The sequence below is a fragment of the Lampris incognitus genome, chromosome 5 (genome assembly GCF_029633865.1).
Source record: "Lampris incognitus isolate fLamInc1 chromosome 5, fLamInc1.hap2, whole genome shotgun sequence".
Classification (NCBI taxonomy): Eukaryota; Metazoa; Chordata; class Actinopteri; order Lampriformes; family Lampridae; genus Lampris; species Lampris incognitus.
In genome coordinates this window covers 2,252,982-2,274,166 of record NC_079215.1, presented here as the reverse complement: position 1 = coordinate 2,274,166, position 21,185 = coordinate 2,252,982, and the positions used below count along the sequence as shown (strand labels likewise).

The 21,185-nt window shown below is 46.7% G+C and overlaps 1 protein-coding gene across 2 annotated transcripts in view; it reads right to left on the bottom strand.

The window, feature by feature from the left end:
* prkcaa (protein kinase C, alpha, a) overlaps positions 1-21,185 on the bottom strand; it is a 412,324-nt gene that overhangs the window by 74,660 nt on the left and 316,479 nt on the right. For both annotated transcript variants that reach the window (XM_056281110.1, XM_056281111.1), the window contains exon 14: positions 3,559-3,639. In XM_056281110.1, coding sequence (XP_056137085.1) covers positions 3,559-3,639 — 81 coding nt within the window. The remainder of the gene's footprint in view (positions 1-3,558; positions 3,640-21,185) is intronic.

Below are 21,185 nucleotides of genomic sequence, written 5' to 3'. Positions count from 1 at the left end.
GAGTTCAAGTATCTCGGGGTCTTGTTCATGAGTGAGGGTAGGATGGAGCAGGAGATTGACAGGCGGATTGGTGCAGCATCAGCAGTAATGTGGACGTTGTACAGGACCGTTGTGGTGAAGAGGGAGCTGAGCTGGAAGGCAAAGCTCTCAATTTACCAGTCAGTCTTCGTTCCAAACCTCACCTATGGTCATGAACTTTTGGTAGTGAACAAAAGGGTGAGATCACGGATACAAGTGGCTGAAATGAGTTTCGTCCGTAGGGTGTCTGGACTCAGCCTTAGAGATAGGGTGAGGAGCTCGGACATCTGGAGGGAGCTCGGAGTAGAACCACTGCTCCTTTGCATTAAAAGGAGCCAGTTGAGGTGGTTCGGGCATCTGATTAGGATGCCTCCTGGGTGCCTTCCTTTGGAGGTTTTCTGGGCATGTCCAACTGGGAGGAGACCCCGGGGTAGACCCAGAACTCGCTGGAGGGACTACATGTCCAATCTGGCCTGGGAACGCCTTGGGACTCCCCAGGAGGAACTGGAGGGCGTTGCTGAGGAGAGGGATGTCTGGAGTGCCCTACTTAGCTTGCTGCCACCGCGACCCGACCCCGGAGAAGCAGCTGAAGATGAGGTGAGATGAGATGAGATGTCCTTCACACTTGGGTCTGTTTTTTAGCCATCCACATGAGATCAAAGCAGTTAGTTAGCATTGTCTTTCATGTGTGACCCCTCTCTGAAACTAACCAAACTCAGACCTCCACGGGAGATGGTCGACGAAGGCTTTGTCTTTTGCTCCACTGCCTTGGTCCTCAAGGCCTTCTGCAGACAGACCACGTTCCTACACACACTGACGATGATGCATTAGTTAACGTGCTGTCGATTCTGGGGGAGTTTTTACTTCATTAGCCAGGATGGTTAAAAAGCCACACCTGTTTTCATCTCTCAGAGAGAACTACCTCAGCACTTCACACTGCTGTAGTTAATGAAAAAAGTTAAGTACTTAAAAGAATTGGCAAAATTCTTGTAACACGTGTCATTAAAACGTTCGTTCACTGGATGTGGTATTGGAATGTAGCCTGCACAAGATCTTAGGATGCTTCATTTATTTATTTATTATATTATTTTAACTTATGTGAATTTTTATCCTTCTGACTGGTCCTCGTGTGAGTCTGCACGCATGGCCACACGAGGATGACGGTGTGCATCTCTTGCCCGTGTACTGATCTGTTTATTGTCTCTGACATACTGTCGATTGCCACTTGTCTGTGAGTTTGTGTATGGTGTGGGTAGATTGTGGAACTGAATTCCCTTTTGGGATGAATAAAGTTGTCTGAATCTGAATTATAGTACATCTTTTGAAGACCAATCATAAGGATGATTTTTAACAATAATAATGGATTACATTAGTATAGCGCTTTATCTAGACACCCAAAGCACTTCACCTCACCTCACCTCTACCACCACCAATGTGCAGCACCACCTGCGTGATGTGCGGCAGCCATTTTGCACCAGAATGCTCACCACACATCAGCTTGAGGTGGAGAGGGAGGAATCATTGAGCTAGTTACATGGGGGATGATGAGGTGACCAGATGGAGAGAGCCAGGCTGGGAATTTAGCCAGGACACCGGGGGACCCCCTACTCTTTGTGATAAGTGTCATGGGATCTTTAACGACCCCAGTGAGTCAGGACCTCGGTTTAACGTCTCATCTGAAGGACGGCGATGCCGTCCTTCAGATGTCCCTGTCACTGCACTGGGGCACTGGGATTTGATATTTGTTGTTTTTATTAGGACCAGAGGAAGACTGCCACCTACTGGCTCACCAACACCACTTCCGGCAGCAACTCAGTTTTCCCGGGAGGTCTCCCATCCAAGTACTAGCCAAGCCCACACCTGCTTAGCTTCCGTCACTCAACAGAGCCAGGGTACATGCTGGCATGGCTGTCGGCGACCACATAATACCACTGAAAACCCTGAGTGCTGTCGTTATTGTCCTGTTGCTTTCTTAATGCCCTTGCCCTCTGTCTTTGCCATAATATCCATGCATATACTGTAGCTTGACTGTGGAACTCCAAACACAATGTTCGTCTTACTGTTTCTGACAGAAATGAGACTAAAATCAGAACTTCCTGTCTCGGTAATGCCAACCGCTTTAGTGAAACTGACATTAACACATGCAAGAATTTGCATTAAAACCATCTTTAACACAAATATTGCAAAACTATATTAACTATATGGAGCCTGGTGTCGTTGTCAGTAATATGGCACAGTTAATGGTCAGGCACAACAAGCGCGGAGCTGAGATCAAGGTTGAAGTGGGCTCATGAACAAAAACCAGTCGGTAAAAAGTACACCTGTTGTCCGGTGGTGGATAAAGCCACTTCATGTGGTCCCTGAGCACTTACCCTCACATCACATTTAACTTAACCTTTACCACCCCTCATGAGGCATCAGCACCGTGTTGACATTAAACTGAGCAGACAACATGACACGAGCCGGGCCCAGCGAGACATATCCTGGGAGCGCCTGGCAGATGGCCCGGCTGTTTGTGTGTGTATATATCCATATATCCATGTGTGTGTGTCTGTGTGCTTGTGAGTGTGTGTTTAGGTGTGTCTGTAAGTGTACGTGGTATGATTGAGCACTTTTGGAAGCAAGGGTGGGACTGTCTTCAGGGACCGCCACCTGAGTCCATCGAGGTCTCAGAAGAGCCTTTATGTGAAGGTGTGCGATATGTCAACAATGCTTTGTGTTTGTGGCTCTCTTCTGCCCCTTCTCCACTGCATGGTCCCGACTCAACTGGACTCTACTCTATTTGACTCTACTCGCTTTACTGTGTGGGATGTGGTTTTCCACTGCAGATAGTACCCCCTCACGGTGAAGCCCCGTGGGTCATCTGTGGGCGCGGTGACTAGTTTTCCTCCCTTGTCTAGCGGCGCCCCACACCAGTGTTTTATTTTCAACAAAACCAGCAAGACCAACTGTAAATGTGTGCTTCACATGAACAATATTAGTGTAACTAAGAGACTCACTGACAACACATCATGTTTTACATGGACAGATTATCAGCTATCATACAAGTTTCATAAGACTCGCTTTGGCATTTCCTGTTATAAACACAGCTGTTCAATTTCTCTCTGACCAACCAGTGGTCAGTTTATTCATATTTAAATGAATATCAATACATGTAAATATTTTCATTTGTTTATTTATTTTATAAGATTTTATTTATATTTAAATAAATATACATATACTTATATTTCATTTTATTTTATTTATGTATTTATAGTGGTATTTTCATGTCTTCTTTTAGTATCGGCTCAGCTCACTTGGAACCTCAACAGAGGCGGTACCAAAAAAAGTACTTGGTACCAGGTACTATCCCTAACTTTTGCCCAGTAGAAAACCAAAAGAAGCGAGTAGAGTAGAGTAGAGTAGAGTAGAGTCGAGCCGAGCCGGTACCATGCAGTGGAATAGGGGCATTAGTGGCATGTGACTTCAAAGTGTCTTAAGGCTGCTAATATATCTGTTTTAATGTATGTATATGTGTGTGTGTGTTTACAGGCCACTCACCTGTCCTGCCAGCATTTCGTAGAGCAGCACACCATACGCCCACCAGTCGACCGAGCGCCCGTATGGCTGATATGCGATGATCTGTGAAGGGGTGGAGGAAACAGTCAGTAAACTGAGGAGTCACTTAGAGCTTCACCAACCACCATCCCACTGGGGTGGTGTCAGTCTCGTCTCGCCCCTGGTATCTACTGTAGTTCCACTGACTCCTACAAGTGTTAAGGTAATGCTCTTCTTAAAGTGTCCGTCTACAGTAAGGCCCTTGTGTAGACGGTGGATTTTATTCTGTTTTGCTGGCTCGGCTCGCCTGCTGTTCCCCACAGGAACACACTAGAACAGAATCAGTCAAGTGGGGGTTTTTTTGTGTGGATTTTCTCCCCAGTTGTACCTGGCCAATCACCCCACTCTTCCAAGCCCCCCTGGTCTCTTCTCCACCCCCTCTGCTGATCTGGGGAGGGCTGCAGACTACCACATGCCTCCTCCCATACACGTGGAGTCATCAGCCACTTCTTTTCGCCTGACAGTGAGGAGTTTCACCAGGGGGACGTAGCATATGGGAGGATCACGCTACTCCCCCTAGTTCTCCTCCCCCCTGAACAGGTGCCCCGACCGACCAGAGGAGGCGCTAGTGCAGCAACCAGGACACATACCCACATCCAGCGTCCCACCTGCAGACACAGCCACTTGTGTCTGTAGGGACGCCAGACCAAGACAGAGGTAACACGGGGATTCGAACCGCCGAGCTCTGTGTTGGTAGGCAACGGAATAGACTGCCACGCTACCCGGACACCCAGAATCATGTTTATTGGCCATGGAGGACTGCACACACATGGAATGTGACTCTGGTTTGGTGGCTCTGATGAGGAGCAGCGGTGCAGAGAATACTATATCAGAGATGCTGAAATACATGTTAGCAGCATACTGACATACATGCGTGAGGTAGATGTACATGACAGAGTGTACCAGTATACCTACAATGTACAGTACAGTATATATAACATGTACAGAACAGTATATACAACATGTACAGTAGAGTATATACAACATGTTGGATTTATCGACAGTGTTAAGTGGTCATTTGAATGACAGCCCGTGGAAAGAAACCGTTTTCGGGGCGCCGTGTTTGGCTGATGCATGGATCCCGGGGTGTGCTTAAGGGTGGGTGCCCATGTTTGGTGCACCCTCCCATGTTTGGTGCCCATGTTTGGTGCACGGGTTAGGGTTTCGGTTGGTTGGGTCGTGTGGTTGTTTTGGGGTAGAGTGCTCAGTAGGGTCTACCAGAGGGGAGGAGTTGGAACAGATAGTGACCAGGGTGTGCTGGGTCTGTGTGAGTCCTGAATGGAGGGCAGGCTGGCACTGAACTGTCCGTCGCAGAAGCCAAACATAACACTGATTTGGCCATGACGACCGATTTTCAAGATCCGGTGTTTGATTCACATCACATGCCTCCTGACTGAACCTTAATGATATCCATCCATCCACCCACCCATCTATCCATCCACCCACCCATCCATCCAACTTGTGTTATTATTATTATAATGCAGGGAACAGATAAGAACGCTGCACTTGTGTTATTATTATTATAATGCAGGGAACAGAGAAGAACGCTGCACTTGTGTTATTATTATTATTATTATAATGCAGGGAACAGAGAAGAACGCTGCACTTGTGTTATTATTATTATACTGCAGAGAACAGAGAAGAACGCTGCACTTGTGTTATTATTATTATTATACTGCAGGGAACAGAGAAGAACGCTGCACTTGTGTTATTATTATTATACTGCAGAGAACAGAGAAGAACGCTGCACTTGTGTTATTATTATTATACTGCAGAGAACAGAGAAGAACGCTGCACTTGTGTTATTATTATTATACTGCAGAGAACAGAGAAGAACGCTGCACTTGTGTTATTATTATTATTATACTGCAGGGAACAGAAAAGAACGCTGCACTTGTGTTATTATTATTATACTGCAGAGAACAGAGAAGAACGCTGCACTTGTGTTATTATTATTATTATTATTATACTGCAGGGAACAGAGAAGAACGCTGCACTTGTGTTATTATTATTATACTGCAGAGAACAGAGAAGAACGCTGCACTTGTGTTATCATTATTATACTGCAGGGAACAGAGAAGAACGCTGCACTTGTGTTATCATTATTATACTGCAGGGAACAGAGAAGAACGCTGCACTTGTGTTATTATTATTATACTGCAGGGAACAGAGAAGAACGCTGCACTTGTGTTATTATTATTATTATTATACTGCAGGGAACAGAGAAGAATGCTGCACTTGTGTTATTATTATTATACTGCAGGGAACAGAGAACGCTGCACTTGTGTTATTATTATTATACTGCAGGGAACAGAGAAGAACGCTGCACTTGTGTTATTATTATTATACTGCAGAGAACAGAGAAGAACGCTGCACTTGTGTTATCATTATTATACTGCAGGGAACAGAGAAGAACGCTGCACTTGTGTTATTATTATTATACTGCAGAGAACAGAGAAGAACGCTGCACTTGTGTTATTATTATTATACTGCAGGGAACAGAGAAGAACGCTGCACTTGTGTTATCATTATTATACTGCAGGGAACAGAGAAGAACGCTGCACTTGTGTTATCATTATTATACTGCAGGGAACAGAGAAGAACGCTGCACTTGTGTTATTATTATTATACTGCAGGGAACAGAGAAGAACGCTGCACTTGTGTTATCATTATTATACTGCAGGGAACAGAGAAGAACGCTGCACTTGTGTTATCATTATTATACTGCAGGGAACAGAGAAGAACGCTGCACCTGTGTTATTATTATTATACTGCAGGGAACAGAGAACGCTGCACTTGTGTTATTATTATTATACTGCAGAGAACAGAGAAGAACGCTGCACTTGTGTTATTATTATTATACTGCAGGGAACAGAGAAGAACGCTGCACTTGTGTTATTATTATTATACTGCAGGGAACAGAGAAGAACGCTGCACTTGTGTTATTATTATTATTATTATACTGCAGGGAACAGAGAAGAACGCTGCACTTGTGTTATTATTATTATTATACTGCAGGGAACAGAAAAGAACGCTGCACTTGTGTTATTATTATTATACTGCAGGGAACAGAGAAGAACGCTGCACTTGTGTTATTATTATTATACTGCAGCAAACAGAGAAGAACGCTGCACTTGTGTTATTATTATTATACTGCAGAGAACAGAGAAGAACGCTGCACTTGTGTTATCATTATCATACTGCAGGGAACAGAGAAGAACGCTGCACTTGTGTTATTATTATTATACTGCAGGGAACAGAGAACGCTGCACTTGTGTTATTATTATTATACTGCAGAGAACAGAGAAGAACGCTGCACTTGTGTTATTATTATTATACTGCAGCGAACAGAGAAGAACGCTGCACTTGTGTTATAATTATTATACTGCAGAGAACAGAGAAGAACGCTGCACTTGTGTTATTATTATTATACTGCAGGGAACAGAGAAGAACGCTGCACTTGTGTTATTATTATTATTATTATACTGCAGGGAACAGAAAAGAACGCTGCACTTGTGTTATTATTATTATACTGCAGAGAACAGAGTAGAACGCTGCACTTGTGTTATCATTATTATACTGCAGGGAACAGAGAAGAACGCTGCACTTGTGTTATCATTATTATACTGTAGAGAACAGAGAAGAACGCTGCACTTGTGTTATTATTATTATACTGCAGAGAACAGAGAAGAACGCTGCACTTGTGTTATTATTATTATACTGCAGGGAACAGAGAAGAACGCTGCACTTGTGATATTATTATTATACTGCAGAGAACAGAGAAGAACGCTGCACTTGTGTTATTATTATTATACTGCAGAGAACAGAGAAGAACGCTGCACTTGTGTTATTATTATTATACTGCAGCGAACAGAGAAGAACGCTGCACTTGTGTTATTATTATTATACTGCAGAGAACAGAGAAGAACGCTGCACTTGTGTTATTATTATTATTATACTGCAGAGAACAGAGAAGAACGCTGCACTTGTGTTATCATTATTATACTGCAGGGAACAGAGAAGAACGCTGCACTTGTGTTATTATTATTATACTGCAGGGAACAGAGAAGAACGCTGCACTTGTGTTATTATTATTATACTGCAGGGAACAGAGAAGAACGCTGCACTTGTGTTATTATTATTATACTGCAGGGAACAGAGAAGAACGCTGCACTTGTGTTATTATTATTATACTGCAGGGAACAGAGAAGAACGCTGCACTTGTGTTATTATTATTATTATTATACTGCAGGGAACAGAGAAGAATGCTGCACTTGTGTTATTATTATTATACTGCAGGGAACAGAGAACACTGCACTTGTGTTATTATTATTATACTGCAGGGAACAGAGAAGAACGCTGCACTTGTGTTATTATTATTATTATTATACTGCAGAGAACAGAGAAGAACGCTGCACTTGTGTTATTATTATTATACTGCAGGGAACAGAGAAGAACGCTGCACTTGTGTTATTATTATTATACTGCAGGGAACAGAGAAGAACGCTGCACTTGTGTTATTATTATTATACTGCAGGGAACAGAGAAGAACGCTGCACTTGTGTTATTATTATTATACTGCAGGGAACAGAGAAGAACGCTGCACTTGTGTTATTATTATTATTATTATACTGCAGGGAACAGAGAAGAATGCTGCACTTGTGTTATTATTATTATACTGCAGGGAACAGAGAACACTGCACTTGTGTTATTATTATTATACTGCAGGGAACAGAGAAGAACGCTGCACTTGTGTTATTATTATTATTATTATACTGCAGAGAACAGAGAAGAACGCTGCACTTGTGTTATTATTATTATACTGCAGAGAACAGAGAAGAACGCTGCACTTGTGTTATTATTATTATACTGCAGGGAACAGAGAAGAACGCTGCACTTGTGTTATCATTATTATACTGCAGGGAACAGAGAAGAACGCTGCACTTGTGTTATTATTATTATTATTATACTGCAGGGAACAGAGAAGAACGCTGCACTTGTGTTATCATTATTATACTGCAGGGAACAGAGAAGAAAGCTGCACTTGTGTTATTATTATTATACTGCAGGGAACAGAGAAGAACGCTGCACTTGTGTTATTATTATTATTATTATACTGCAGGGAACAGAGAAGAATGCTGCACTTGTGTTATTATTATTATACTGCAGGGAACAGAGAACGCTGCACTTGTGTTATTATTATTATACTGCAGGGAACAGAGAAGAACGCTGCACTTGTGTTATTATTATTATACTGCAGAGAACAGAGAAGAACGCTGCACTTGTGTTATCATTATTATACTGCAGGGAACAGAGAAGAACGCTGCACTTGTGTTATTATTATTATACTGCAGGGAACAGAGAAGAACGCTGCACTTGTGTTATTATTATTATACTGCAGAGAACAGAGAAGAACGCTGCACTTGTGTTATTATTATTATACTGCAGGGAACAGAGAAGAACGCTGCACTTGTGTTATCATTATTATACTGCAGGGAACAGAGAAGAACGCTGCACTTGTGTTATTATTATTATTATTATACTGCAGGGAACAGAGAAGAACGCTGCACTTGTGTTATCATTATTATACTGCAGGGAACAGAGAAGAACGCTGCACTTGTGTTATTATTATTATAATGCAGGGAACAGAGAAGAACGCTGCACTTGTGTTATCATTATTATACTGCAGGGAACAGAGAAGAACGCTGCACTTGTGTTATCATTATTATACTGCAGGGAACAGAGAAGAACGCTGCACTTGTGTTATCATTATTATACTGCAGGGAACAGAGAAGAACGCTGCACTTGTGTTATCATTATTATACTGCAGGGAACAGAGAAGAACGCTGCACTTGTGTTATTATTATTATTATTATACTGCAGGGAACAGAGAAGGATGCTGCACTTGTGTTATTATTATTATTATTATTATACTGCAGGGAACAGAGAAGAACGCTGCACTTGTGTTATTATTATACTGCAGAGAACAGAGAAGAACGCTGCACTTGTGTTATTATTATTATACTGCAGAGAACAGAGAAGAACGCTGCACTTGTGTTATTATTATTATACTGCAGAGAACAGAGAAGAACGCTGCACTTGTGTTATTATTATTATTATTATACTGCAGAGAACAGAGAAGAACGCTGCACTTGTGTTATTATTATTATTATTATACTGCAGAGAACAGAGAAGAACGCTGCACTTGTGTTATCATTATTATACTGCAGAGAACAGAGAAGAACGCTGCACTTGTGTTATTATTATTATACTGCAGAGAACAGAGAAGAACGCTGCACTTGTGTTATTATTATTATACTGCAGAGAACAGAGAAGAACGCTGCACTTGTGTTATTATTATTATTATACTGCAGAGAACAGAGAAGAACGCTGCACTTGTGTTATTATTATTATACTGCAGAGAACAGAGAAGGATGCTGCACTTGTGTTATTATTATTATTATTATTATTATTATTATACTGCAGGGAACAGAGAAGAACGCTGCACTTGTGTTATCATTATTATACTGCAGAGAACAGAGAAGAACGCTGCACTTGTGTTATTATTATTATACTGCAGGGAACAGAGAAGAACGCTGCACTTGTTAGCCAAACGGGAAGTAAAATGCAAACGGAGAGTCTGACACAACTTTGACCATCAGGCGGAAGTGGGTTGTGGTGTGCACGTGATGTCATCATACAGCCTCTGTTGAAACGTGCACTTCAGGATCAGATTCCATAAATACTGCAACACATGACTCATTCATGGCAAGTTTAGTCACTCGTCATGTACCGTTCTGTTTCCCAGATCCGACATCAGCGATACAGAATGACTGCAGTCCCAGGAGCTCTCCGCAGGACGTGTAATGTGTGCTGCACATTAATAATGGACACATTTCCACTAGATAACGTGTTTGGGTCTTTTTAAAATGCAGCTGAAGTTTTGTCTTTCGCCTGTTTCCCTGGACAGTTTGTATTGTACGTGTGAGCAAGTCTTCAAATGTAGGACAGACAGAATGGAATCAGGACAGATGTTAACTTGACTTGTACATCCATCCTTTAATTGGAAAATTTTTTTTTTTGATGATTGGAGGACCACGCCATTGTCTGGCGGCACGGTGGTGCAGTGGCTAGTGCGGTCGCCTCACACCAAGAAGGTCCTGGGTTCAAGCCCCAGGGTAGTCCAACCTTGGGGGTCGTCCCGGGTCGTCCTGTGTGGAGTTTGCATGTTCTCCATGTGTCTGCTTTGGTTTCCTCTGGGGGCTCTGGTTTCCTCCTACAGTCCAAAGACATGTAGGTCAGGTGAACCACAGTACTAAATTGTCCCTAGGTGTGAATGTGTGTGTGTGTGGGCCCTGTGTGATGGCCTGGCGGCCTGTCCAGGGTGTCTCCCCACCTGCCACCCAATGACTAGCGTAGTGGTCCATTCCATTGCCTACCAACACAGGGATCGCTGGATCAAATCCCTGTGTTACCCCTGGCTTAGTTGGGCGTCCCTACAGACACAATTGGCCGTGTCTGCAGGTTGGAAGCTGAATGTGGGTATGTGTCCTGGTCGCTGCGCTAGCGCCTCCTCTGGTCGGTCGGGACACCTGTTCAGGGGGGAGGGGGACTGGGGGGAATTCTGTGATCCTCCCACGCACTACGTCCCCCTGGTGAAACTCCTCACTGTCAGGTGAAAAGAAGCGGCTGGTGACTCCACATGTATGGGAGGAGACATGTGGTAGTCTGCAGCCCTCCCCGGATCAGCAGAGGGGGTGGAGCAGAGACCGGGACGGCTCGGAAGAGTGGGGTAATTGGCCAAGTACAACTGGGGAGAAAAAGGGGAAAAATCTTTATATAAATGCAAATTAAAGTCATGTATGCCCCGAGATCTGCAAATACAGACTCTTTAACACAAATATATTATCCACAAATGACAGAATTCAAACGACGAGATGTTCGTTTCAGATACAAACTGCTGGTGTGTGTTTGTCGAGGAAAAGACATTTGTTTCCTGTAATTGTTTGCAAGACATTATGTGCATTTGTAAATCATGGTCTCGGCATTTTTATTGCTTTTCTGCAGCCATTTAATTTTGAAATAAATCTGGATTAATCATTTTTACTCGCAAGCCAATAACGCACGGAGTTAAAATGTCATGGCGGGTTCTTCCGTAGTGTGACGGTTGACCTGCTGGTGACTTATTGCACTCAGACATTAATAGTTCTCTTCCTTTTTTCTTTCCTTGGCTCCATCGGTCCTGAAGATGGGATACAGGTCAGAGAAGGGAGCGGCAAAGTGAGGAATTGCCAAAGGTGCATCATAACTATTCGATAACTTATCACTATTAGAGAAGTTATCACTATTAGATAAGATCATTATTAGAGAAGTTATCACTATTAGAGAAGTTATAACTATTAAATAAGTTATCACTATTAGATAAGTTGTCACTATTAGAGAAGTTATCACTATTAGAGAAGTTATCACCATTAGATAAGGTATCACTATTAGATAAGTTATAACTATTAGATAGGTTATCATTATTAGATAAGGTATCACTATTAAATAAGCCCTGTCAGACCACCCTTGGTGTTTCCTCTTCAAAGGGCACCTCTAGGCAGGGCCGTGGTCCCTGGGCCCACAGGACTCAGCAGACCAAGCTCCCTCAGCTGATCCAACGCCAGCTCTCCCAGCCAGACAACTTCAACACTCCTCCCTGCACTCCACACAACGACACCAAAAACACAGTCAACACCATTCGAGGCCGCCACCAGACCACCCTCGGTGTTATCAGAACTGCTGGTCTGCATGGGCTAGCAGTTAGCTTAGCCTGCCCCGCTTCTGCATCCTGTCAGACCGCACTCGGTGTTTCCTCTTTGGGTGCAGCTCCGGGCAGGGCCATGGTCCCTGTGCCCATAGGATCCAGCGCCAGCTCTCCCAGCCATCAAACGAAGACAAACTTAGATGCAGATGTGGACAAAGACACTGCATGGACGGTCCTGGGTGAGGTCGCTGCAAGCATGAATTTGCACCACCATCTTCCCACACTGGACACGGATAAGCATTTATCAACTGTGATAATTTAGAATATTTTTACTTAAGAAGAAAAAAAAACTGTGGGGTAAATGAACTTGTATAGACTGTACATACAAACACACTGGTGTAAAGAGAGGCAGAGAGAGAAAGACAAAATAAAGAGAAAGGGAATGTGCTACAGCTGAAGACGGCTCGTGGGAGAACAGAAAGCTAGCAGAGAGCTTCTCTGGGAAATTCTAACAAAATGTCTTTTTTTCCCTCCGTCCATGAAAGATGGAGGATTTTCTGCTGTTTATTTTGGCACTGATGGAGGTTACTGCTTCTGCCCTTTCTACGCCCTCGGGGTTTCACACGATTCTCCAAACACACACAACTTTAATTCCCATCCATCACATCTGCACATCACACATCTAATGACTTCTCCATCCTGCATATGGAGGTGAAAAGTAAGAAGGCAGGTGAGATTTAACTCATCAGCACTACAGCCACACAGTCAGTCCACCTCACGCTCAACAGTCAGTCCACCTCAAGCCCAAGTCAGTCCACCTCATGCTCAACAGTCAGTCCACCTCACGCCCAAGTCAGTCCACCTCACGGTCAACAGTCAGTCCACCTCACGCCCAAGTCAGTCCACCTCATGCTCAACAGTCAGTCCACCTCACGCCCAAGTCAGTCCACCTCATGCTCAACAGTCAATCCACCTCACGCCCAAGTCAGTCTACCTCACGCTCAACAGTCAGTCCACCTCACGCCCAAGTCAGTCCACCTCACGCCCAAGTCAGTCCACCTCACGCTCAACAGTCAGTCCACCTCACGCCCAAGTCAGTCCACCTCATGCTCAACAGTCAGTCCACCTCACGCCCAAGTCAGTCCACCTCACGCGCAACAGTCAGTCCACCTCACGCCCAAGTCAGTCCAATTCACGCCCAAGTCAGTCCACCTCACGCTCAACAGTCAGTCCACCTCACGCCCAAGTCAGTCCACCTCACGCCCAAGTCAGTCCACCTCATGCTCAACAGTCAGTCCACCTCACGCCCCAGTCAGTCCACCTCACGCTCAACAGTCAGTCCACCTCACGCCCAAGTCAGTCCACCTCATGCTCAACAGTCAGTCCACCTCACGCCCAAGTCAGTCCACCTCATGCTCAACAGTCAATCCACCTCACGCCCAAGTCAGTCTACCTCACGCTCAACAGTCAGTCCACCTCACGCCCAAGTCAGTCCACCTCACGCCCAAGTCAGTCCACCTCACGCTCAACAGTCAGTCCACCTCACGCCCAAGTCAGTCCACCTCATGCTCAACAGTCAGTCCACCTCACGCCCAAGTCAGTCCACCTCACGCTCAACAGTCAGTCCACCTCACGCCCAAGTCAGTCCACCTCACGCCCAAGTCAGTCCACCTCACGCTCAACAGTCAGTCCACCTCAAGCCCAAGTCAGTCCACCTCATGCTCAACAGTCAGTCCACCTCACGCCCAAGTCAGTCCACCTCACGCTCAACAGTCAGTCTACCTCACGCTCAACAGTCAGTCCACCTCAAGCCCAAGTCAGTCCACCTCATGCTCAACAGTCAGTCCACCTCACGCCCAAGTCAGTCCACCTCACGCTCAACAGTCAGTCCACCTCACGCCCAAGTCAGTCCACCTCACGCTCAACAGTCAGTCCACCTCACGCCCAAGTCAGTCCAACTCATGCTCAACAGTCAGTCCACCTCACGCCCAAGTCAGTCCACCTCACGCTCAACAGTCAGTCCACCTCACGCCCAAGTCAGTCCACCTCACGCCCAAGTCAGTCCACCTCACGCTCAACAGTCAGTCCACCTCAAGCCCAAGTCAGTCCACCTCATGCTCAACAGTCAGTCCACCTCACGCCCAAGTCAGTCCACCTCACGCTCAACAGTCAGTCCACCTCACGCCCAAGTCAGTCTACCTCACGCTCAACAGTCAGTCCACCTCACGCCCAAGTCAGTCCACCTCACGCCGAAGTCAGTCTACCTCACGCTCAACAGTCAGTCCACCTCACGCTCAACAGTCAGTCCACCTCACGCCCAAGTCAGTCCACCTCACGCCCAAGTCAGTCTACCTCACGCTCAACAGTCAGTCCACCTCACGCTCAACAGTCAGTCCACCTCACGCCCAAGTCAGTCCACCTCACGCTCAACAGTCAGTCCACCTCACGCTCAACAGTCAGTCCACCTCACGCCCAAGTCAGTCCACCTCACGCCCAAGTCAGTCTACCTCACGCTCAACAGTCAGTCCACCTCACGCTCAACAGTCAGTCCACCTCACGCCCAAGTCAGTCCACCTCACGCCCAAGTCAGTCTACCTCACGCTCAACAGTCAGTCCACCTCACGCTCAACAGTCAGTCCACCTCACGCCCAAGTCAGTCTACCTCACGCTCAACAGTCAGTCCACCTCACGCTCAACAGTCAGTCCACCTCACGCCCAAGTCAGTCTACCTCACGCTCAACAGTCAGTCCACCTCACGCTCAACAGTCAGTCCACCTCAAGCCCAAGTCAGTCCACCTCATGCTCAACAGTCAGTCCACCTCACGCCCAAGTCAGTCCACCTCACGCTCAACAGTCAGTCCACCTCACGCCCAAGTCAGTCCACCTCATGCTCAACAGTCAGTCCACCTCACGCCCAAGTCAGTCCACCTCAAGCCCAAGTCAGTCCACCTCATGCTCAACAGTCAGTCCACCTCACGCCCAAGTCAGTCCACCTCACGCTCAACAGTCAGTCCACCTCACGCCCAAGTCAGTCTACCTCACGCTCAACAGTCAGTCCACCTCACGCCCAAGTCAGTCCACCTCACGCCGAAGTCAGTCTACCTCACGCTCAACAGTCAGTCCACCTCATGCTCAACAGTCAGTCCACCTCACGCCCAAGTCAGTCCACCTCACGCCCAAGTCAGTCTACCTCACGCTCAACAGTCAGTCCACCTCACGCTCAACAGTCAGTCCACCTCACGCCCAAGTCAGTCCACCTCACGCTCAACAGTCAGTCCACCTCACGCTCAACAGTCAGTCCACCTCACGCCCAAGTCAGTCCACCTCACGCCCAAGTCAGTCTACCTCACGCTCAACAGTCAGTCCACCTCACGCTCAACAGTCAGTCCACCTCACGCCCAAGTCAGTCCACCTCACGCCCAAGTCAGTCTACCTCACGCTCAACAGTCAGTCCACCTCACGCTCAACAGTCAGTCCACCTCACGCCCAAGTCAGTCTACCTCACGCTCAACAGTCAGTCCACCTCACGCTCAACAGTCAGTCCACCTCACGCCCAAGTCAGTCTACCTCACGCTCAACAGTCAGTCCACCTCACGCTCAACAGTCAGTCCACCTCACGCCCAAGTCAGTCCACCTCACGCCCAAGTCAGTCTACCTCATGCTCAACAGTCAGTCCACCTCACGCTCAACAGTCAGTCCACCTCACGCTCAACAGTCAGTCCACCTCACTCTCAACAGTCAGTCCACCTCACGCTCAACAGTCAGTCCACCTCATGCTCAACAGTCAGTCCACCTAACGCCCAAGTCAGTCCACCTCATGCTCAACAGTCAGTCCACCTCACGCCCAAGTCAGTCCACCTCACGCCCAACAGTCAGTCCACCTCACGCTCAACAGTCAGTCCACCTCACGCTCAACAGTCAGTCCACCTCACGCCCAAGTCAGTCCACCTCACGCTCAACAGTCAGTCCACCTCACGCGCAACAGTCAGTCCACCTCGCGCCCAAGTCAGTCTACCTCACGCCCAAGTCAGTCTACCTCACGCTCAACAGTCAGTCCACCTCATGCTCAACAGTCAGTCCACCTCACGCCCAAGTCAGTCCACCTCATGCTCAACAGTCAGTCCACCTCACGCCCAAGTCAGTCCACCTCACGCCCAACAGTCAGTCCACCTCACGCTCAACAGTCAGTCCACCTCACGCTCAACAGTCAGTCCACCTCACACCCAAGTCAGTCCACCTCACGCTCAACAGTCAGTCCACCTCACGCTCAACAGTCAGTCCACCTCACACTCAACAGTCAATTGCAATTGCTGGTTTCCATTGAGCTTCACTTTTTTAAAAGTATTTTTTTTCTTTCCCCCCCTTTTTCTCCCCAGTTGTATCCAGCCAATTACCCCACTCTTCCGAGCCATCCCGGTCGCTGCTCCACCCCCTCTGCCGATCTGGGGAGGGCTGCAGACTACCACATGTCTCCTCCAATACACGTGGAGTCACCAGCCGCTTCTTTTCACCTGACAGTGAGGAGTTTCACCAGGGGGACGTAGCACGTAGGAGGATCACACTATTCCCCCCAGTTCCCCCTCCCTCCCAAACAGGCGCCCCGACCGACCAGAGGAGGCGCTAGTGTAGCGACCAGGACACATACCCACATCCGGCTTCCCACCTGCAGACATGGCCAATTGTGTGTGTAGGGACCCCCGACCAAGCCGGAGGCAACACGGGGATTTGAACCGGTGATCACCATGTTGGTAGGCAACAGAAAAGATCACCATGCTACCTGGACGCCCGTGATCTTCAGATTTTAAACACAGCCTACATGACACAAGTACAGCCAGAAGTCCTCAAAAACCAGTACTAGTCATAATCTATCATTGTGGCGCTCACGGTACTGGAGAACAAAAGCTTACAGACGTGTTCAGCATAATGCGTGTTGACCATCCGCAATGAATGAATGAATGAATGCACCAAATCTGTGCAGACTTATTTCAGTTTTGAAAAATAGTCGTGAGTGAATAATTTTGTCAAATCTGTCAAAACGTCATAAAAAAATACTCCGTCTTAAACATACACCTATCTACAAACTCACATGGTACACACACACACACACACACAACAAAAACACACACACAGCTGTGAGAGTGTGAGAGCAGGTCGCTCTGTGACCTTTGCTGTGTAAAAGCGGACTGCCACCGTGACCACAGCAGCCCTGGGAGTGTCCTGAGGATGTGCACCACAAGTACACAAGTACACCAACACACTGAGCCAGACATGCAGACAGACACACTCTCCATCAGCCACCCCAGACTAAAGTCGTAGGTGTGTGAGAGGAAGCTTTGCTCAGCACTGCCACATAACCTTCACTGAGTCACGTGACCGTCGCCTTGCCCCTGGTAACCCTGGAAGCCTCTTCTAAATCTGTATCTCATACACACACACACACACACAGCTCTGTGCAAGGCTACCACATCATCATCCTGCATGGTTTGTTGGAAGACTGCTGGACACACAGTGCGTCCATGTTTTTACCCACACATTGGAAGAAACACACACCCACACACACACACACACACACACACACTTTTCACTTCTTCAAAAGTGACTGAAAATGACCAAAAATGAAATGACCAGGGTGGTCGTGTCACCATGAGTCATTCTGTGTCTGATCAGATGTGACTGACACAGATGCATTTTCGCTCTCCTACAGTCTGTTTGCAGAACTGTACAAAATAAAAGTCACACAACGAGGGCATCAACAAAAATGGCTATTTGACTGTATTGTAAATGTTACCTAACAGCAAAGATGCAAATTCAAGCTTATGTAAGGGTGGCGTAAGTGACGGACCTTTCTAGAGTATTCGTGCTTTTTGTATTAGAAAAGCTAGACTCAAGAACACTGCTGTTTAACGTACTAATTAGTTTGGTGACACTGGTAAACTCAGTGGTGTTTGGACACTCCAAATTCCAGATCAATCCAAAATAAAACAAGCTAGCTTTGCTTTTCTGTCAGTGCTTTTTTCACCACTGTCAAACAGAAAACATGAATGATCCTCAATTTTAGGCATTGATGTTCTAGTGTCTCTGCATCTCTTATTGCATTACTATTATTATCTTATTGCATCTCTGCTCTCCACAGATGATGTGGTTTTGTTGGCTTCATCAGAACGCGACCTCCAGCGCGCACTGGGGTGGTTTGCAGCTGAGTGTGAAATGGCCGGGATGAGAGTCAGCACCTCCAAGTCTGATTCCATGGTTCTCTATTGGAAAATTGTGGATTGCTCCCTCTGGGTAGGGGATGAGTTGCTGCCTCAAGTGAAGGAATTCCAAGTATCTTGGGGTCTTGTTCACGAGTGAGGGTAGGATGGAGCGGGAGATTGACAGGTGGATTGGTGCAGCATCAGCAGTAATGTGGACGTTGTACCGGACCACAACGGTCCGGTACAACCAGGCTCCCTCTTCACCAGGCTCTTCACCACACCAGGCTGAATGTCAGTGACATTCAAGCAGAAGAGCAAAGGAAACTTGTGGAACAGATACAGAAGGAAAATGAAGGTATATAAACCAGTTAAAGTCATATATTTACACACTGATACAATCAACTGCTGACTGCTGAAATCGCTGGTCAAGTAGCATGCACTGCTGCTTTTATTCATATCTAATACATTGATATTGGGCAGCATGGTAGCGCAGTGGTTAGCGTAGTCGCCTCACAGCAAGAAGGTCCTGGGTTCGAGCTCCAGAGGGAGTCCAACCTTGGGGGTCGTCCCAGGTCTTCCTCTGTGTTGAAATTGCATGTTCTCCCCATGTCTGCGTGGGTTTCCTCCGGATGCTCCGGTTTCCTCCCACAGTCCAAAGACATTTAGGTCAGGCGAATCAGCCGTACTAAATAGTCCCTAGGTGTGAATGTGTGTGTCGGCCCTGTGATGGACTGGCGGCCTGTCCAGCGTGTCTCTCTGCCTGCCGCCCAATGACTGCTAGGACAGGCTCCAGCATCCTGCGACCCTGAGAGCAGGATAAGTGTTTCGGATAATGGATGGATGGATGGATGTAATCAAATCATGAGTGAGTTGATTGGCCCCAGAGGAGAACTTACTACCTGAAGACCATTCAGAGAAACATAAGACTTTTGTTTTGGCCATGTGCTTTCTGTGTGTGGCTGCCCACTCTCCTCTTATCTGGGGAGAGAAACCTTTGACGTTTCCATAGGAAGAAGGTTCTTTTTCTTTTCTAGAGGTTTTGATGTCTACAAGTTGAGCAACATAGTCCCTGACTTTGCCTGGCTCCAGGAACAAAATAGACTTATTTTACTCCCTGAATTAGGAGCCTAACATGGACTGTTGCTCTGGACAGAATATAATCGAGACGACGTCAATAATTCATCGTTTTTTCATACGATGATATGATAGCTGGGCAACACAGTTGTGCAGTGGTTAGCGCGGTCGGGACAGCACGGTGGTGCAGTGGTTAGCGTGGTTGGGGCAGCACGGTGATGGAGTGGTTAGCGCGGTCGTGGCAGCATGGTGGTGCAGTGGTTAGCGTGGTCGGGACGGCACGGTGGCGTAGTAGTTAGCACGGTCAGGACGGCACGGTGGTGCAGTGGTTAACGTGGTCGGGACGGCACGGTGGTGCATTGGTTAGGGCGGTTGCCTCACAGCAAGAAGTTTCTGGGTTCAAGCCCCGGGGTAATCCAACCTCGGGGGGGGGGGGGTTGTCCCAGGTCGTCCTCTGTGTGGAGTTTGCATGTTCTCCCCATGTCTGCGTGTGTTTCCTTCGGGTGCTCCAGTTTCCTCCCACAATCCAAAGACATGTAGGTCAGGTGAATCGGACGTAGTAAATTGCCCCTAGGTATGAATGTATGTGTATGTGTGTGTGTTGGCCCTGTGATGGCCTGGGGCCTGTCCAGGGTGTCTCCCTGCCTGCTGCCCAGTGCCTGCTGGGATAGGCTCCAGCATCCTTGGCACCCTGAGAGCAGGGTAAGTAGTTCGGATGGCTGGATGGATGGATGGATATGATGGCCATGTCACTATGACATCGATACACACAAAGGCAGTTAAAGGATCCAATAGTCAGGTATCATTTCATCTCATTTTGGATCATCTGATTTTTTTTCCTGGTCCCTTCATGACCACTGACTGAATTTTGTGGAATGCCTAAACTGAAACGTTTCCCATCTACTTATGTCAAATGAAGGTGTGGAAGTCCAGTCTGGAAGCCAGAGAGAATCTGGAAGGGAAACTGAACGCCACACTTGGAGAAACAGAGACACAGGTGGGAGTGCTGAAGACTGTTGACGGAGGTAGCGAAATCACATTCAAAATACTGTGTACATGCTTATTTTGCTGCCTCTATGGGGTAACCGTATAGTGAACCGATAAGTTTATTGTCAGCAGTCCAAAAAATCCTGAACTTGTGTCATTTGCTTATTTACTAATTTACTTTAATGAAACAAAATGTGATTTAGATTTTTTTTTCTCTGATTCAAGAGCTGGAGTCCAAATAGAAGCCAGCGAATCTAGAGGAGGAGATGGAGATTAAACTTGAAGACACAGAGACCACTGAACATAACACTCCAAATGTGGACTCCAAGGAATTTGGAGTCCACATCAGCAAGGACCTGTCCTGTGCCTCAAACACCCAGGCCCTTGTGAAAAAGGCCCAACAATGCCTGCATTTCCTGAGGAGGCTGAGGAGCGCCCGCCTATCCCCCAAAATTCTCACCAACTTCTACCACTGCACCATAGAGAGCATCCTGACCAGCTGCATCTCAGTGTGGTACAGCAACTGCACCTCAGTAGACCAGAAAGATCTGCAGCGGGTCGTGAAGGCA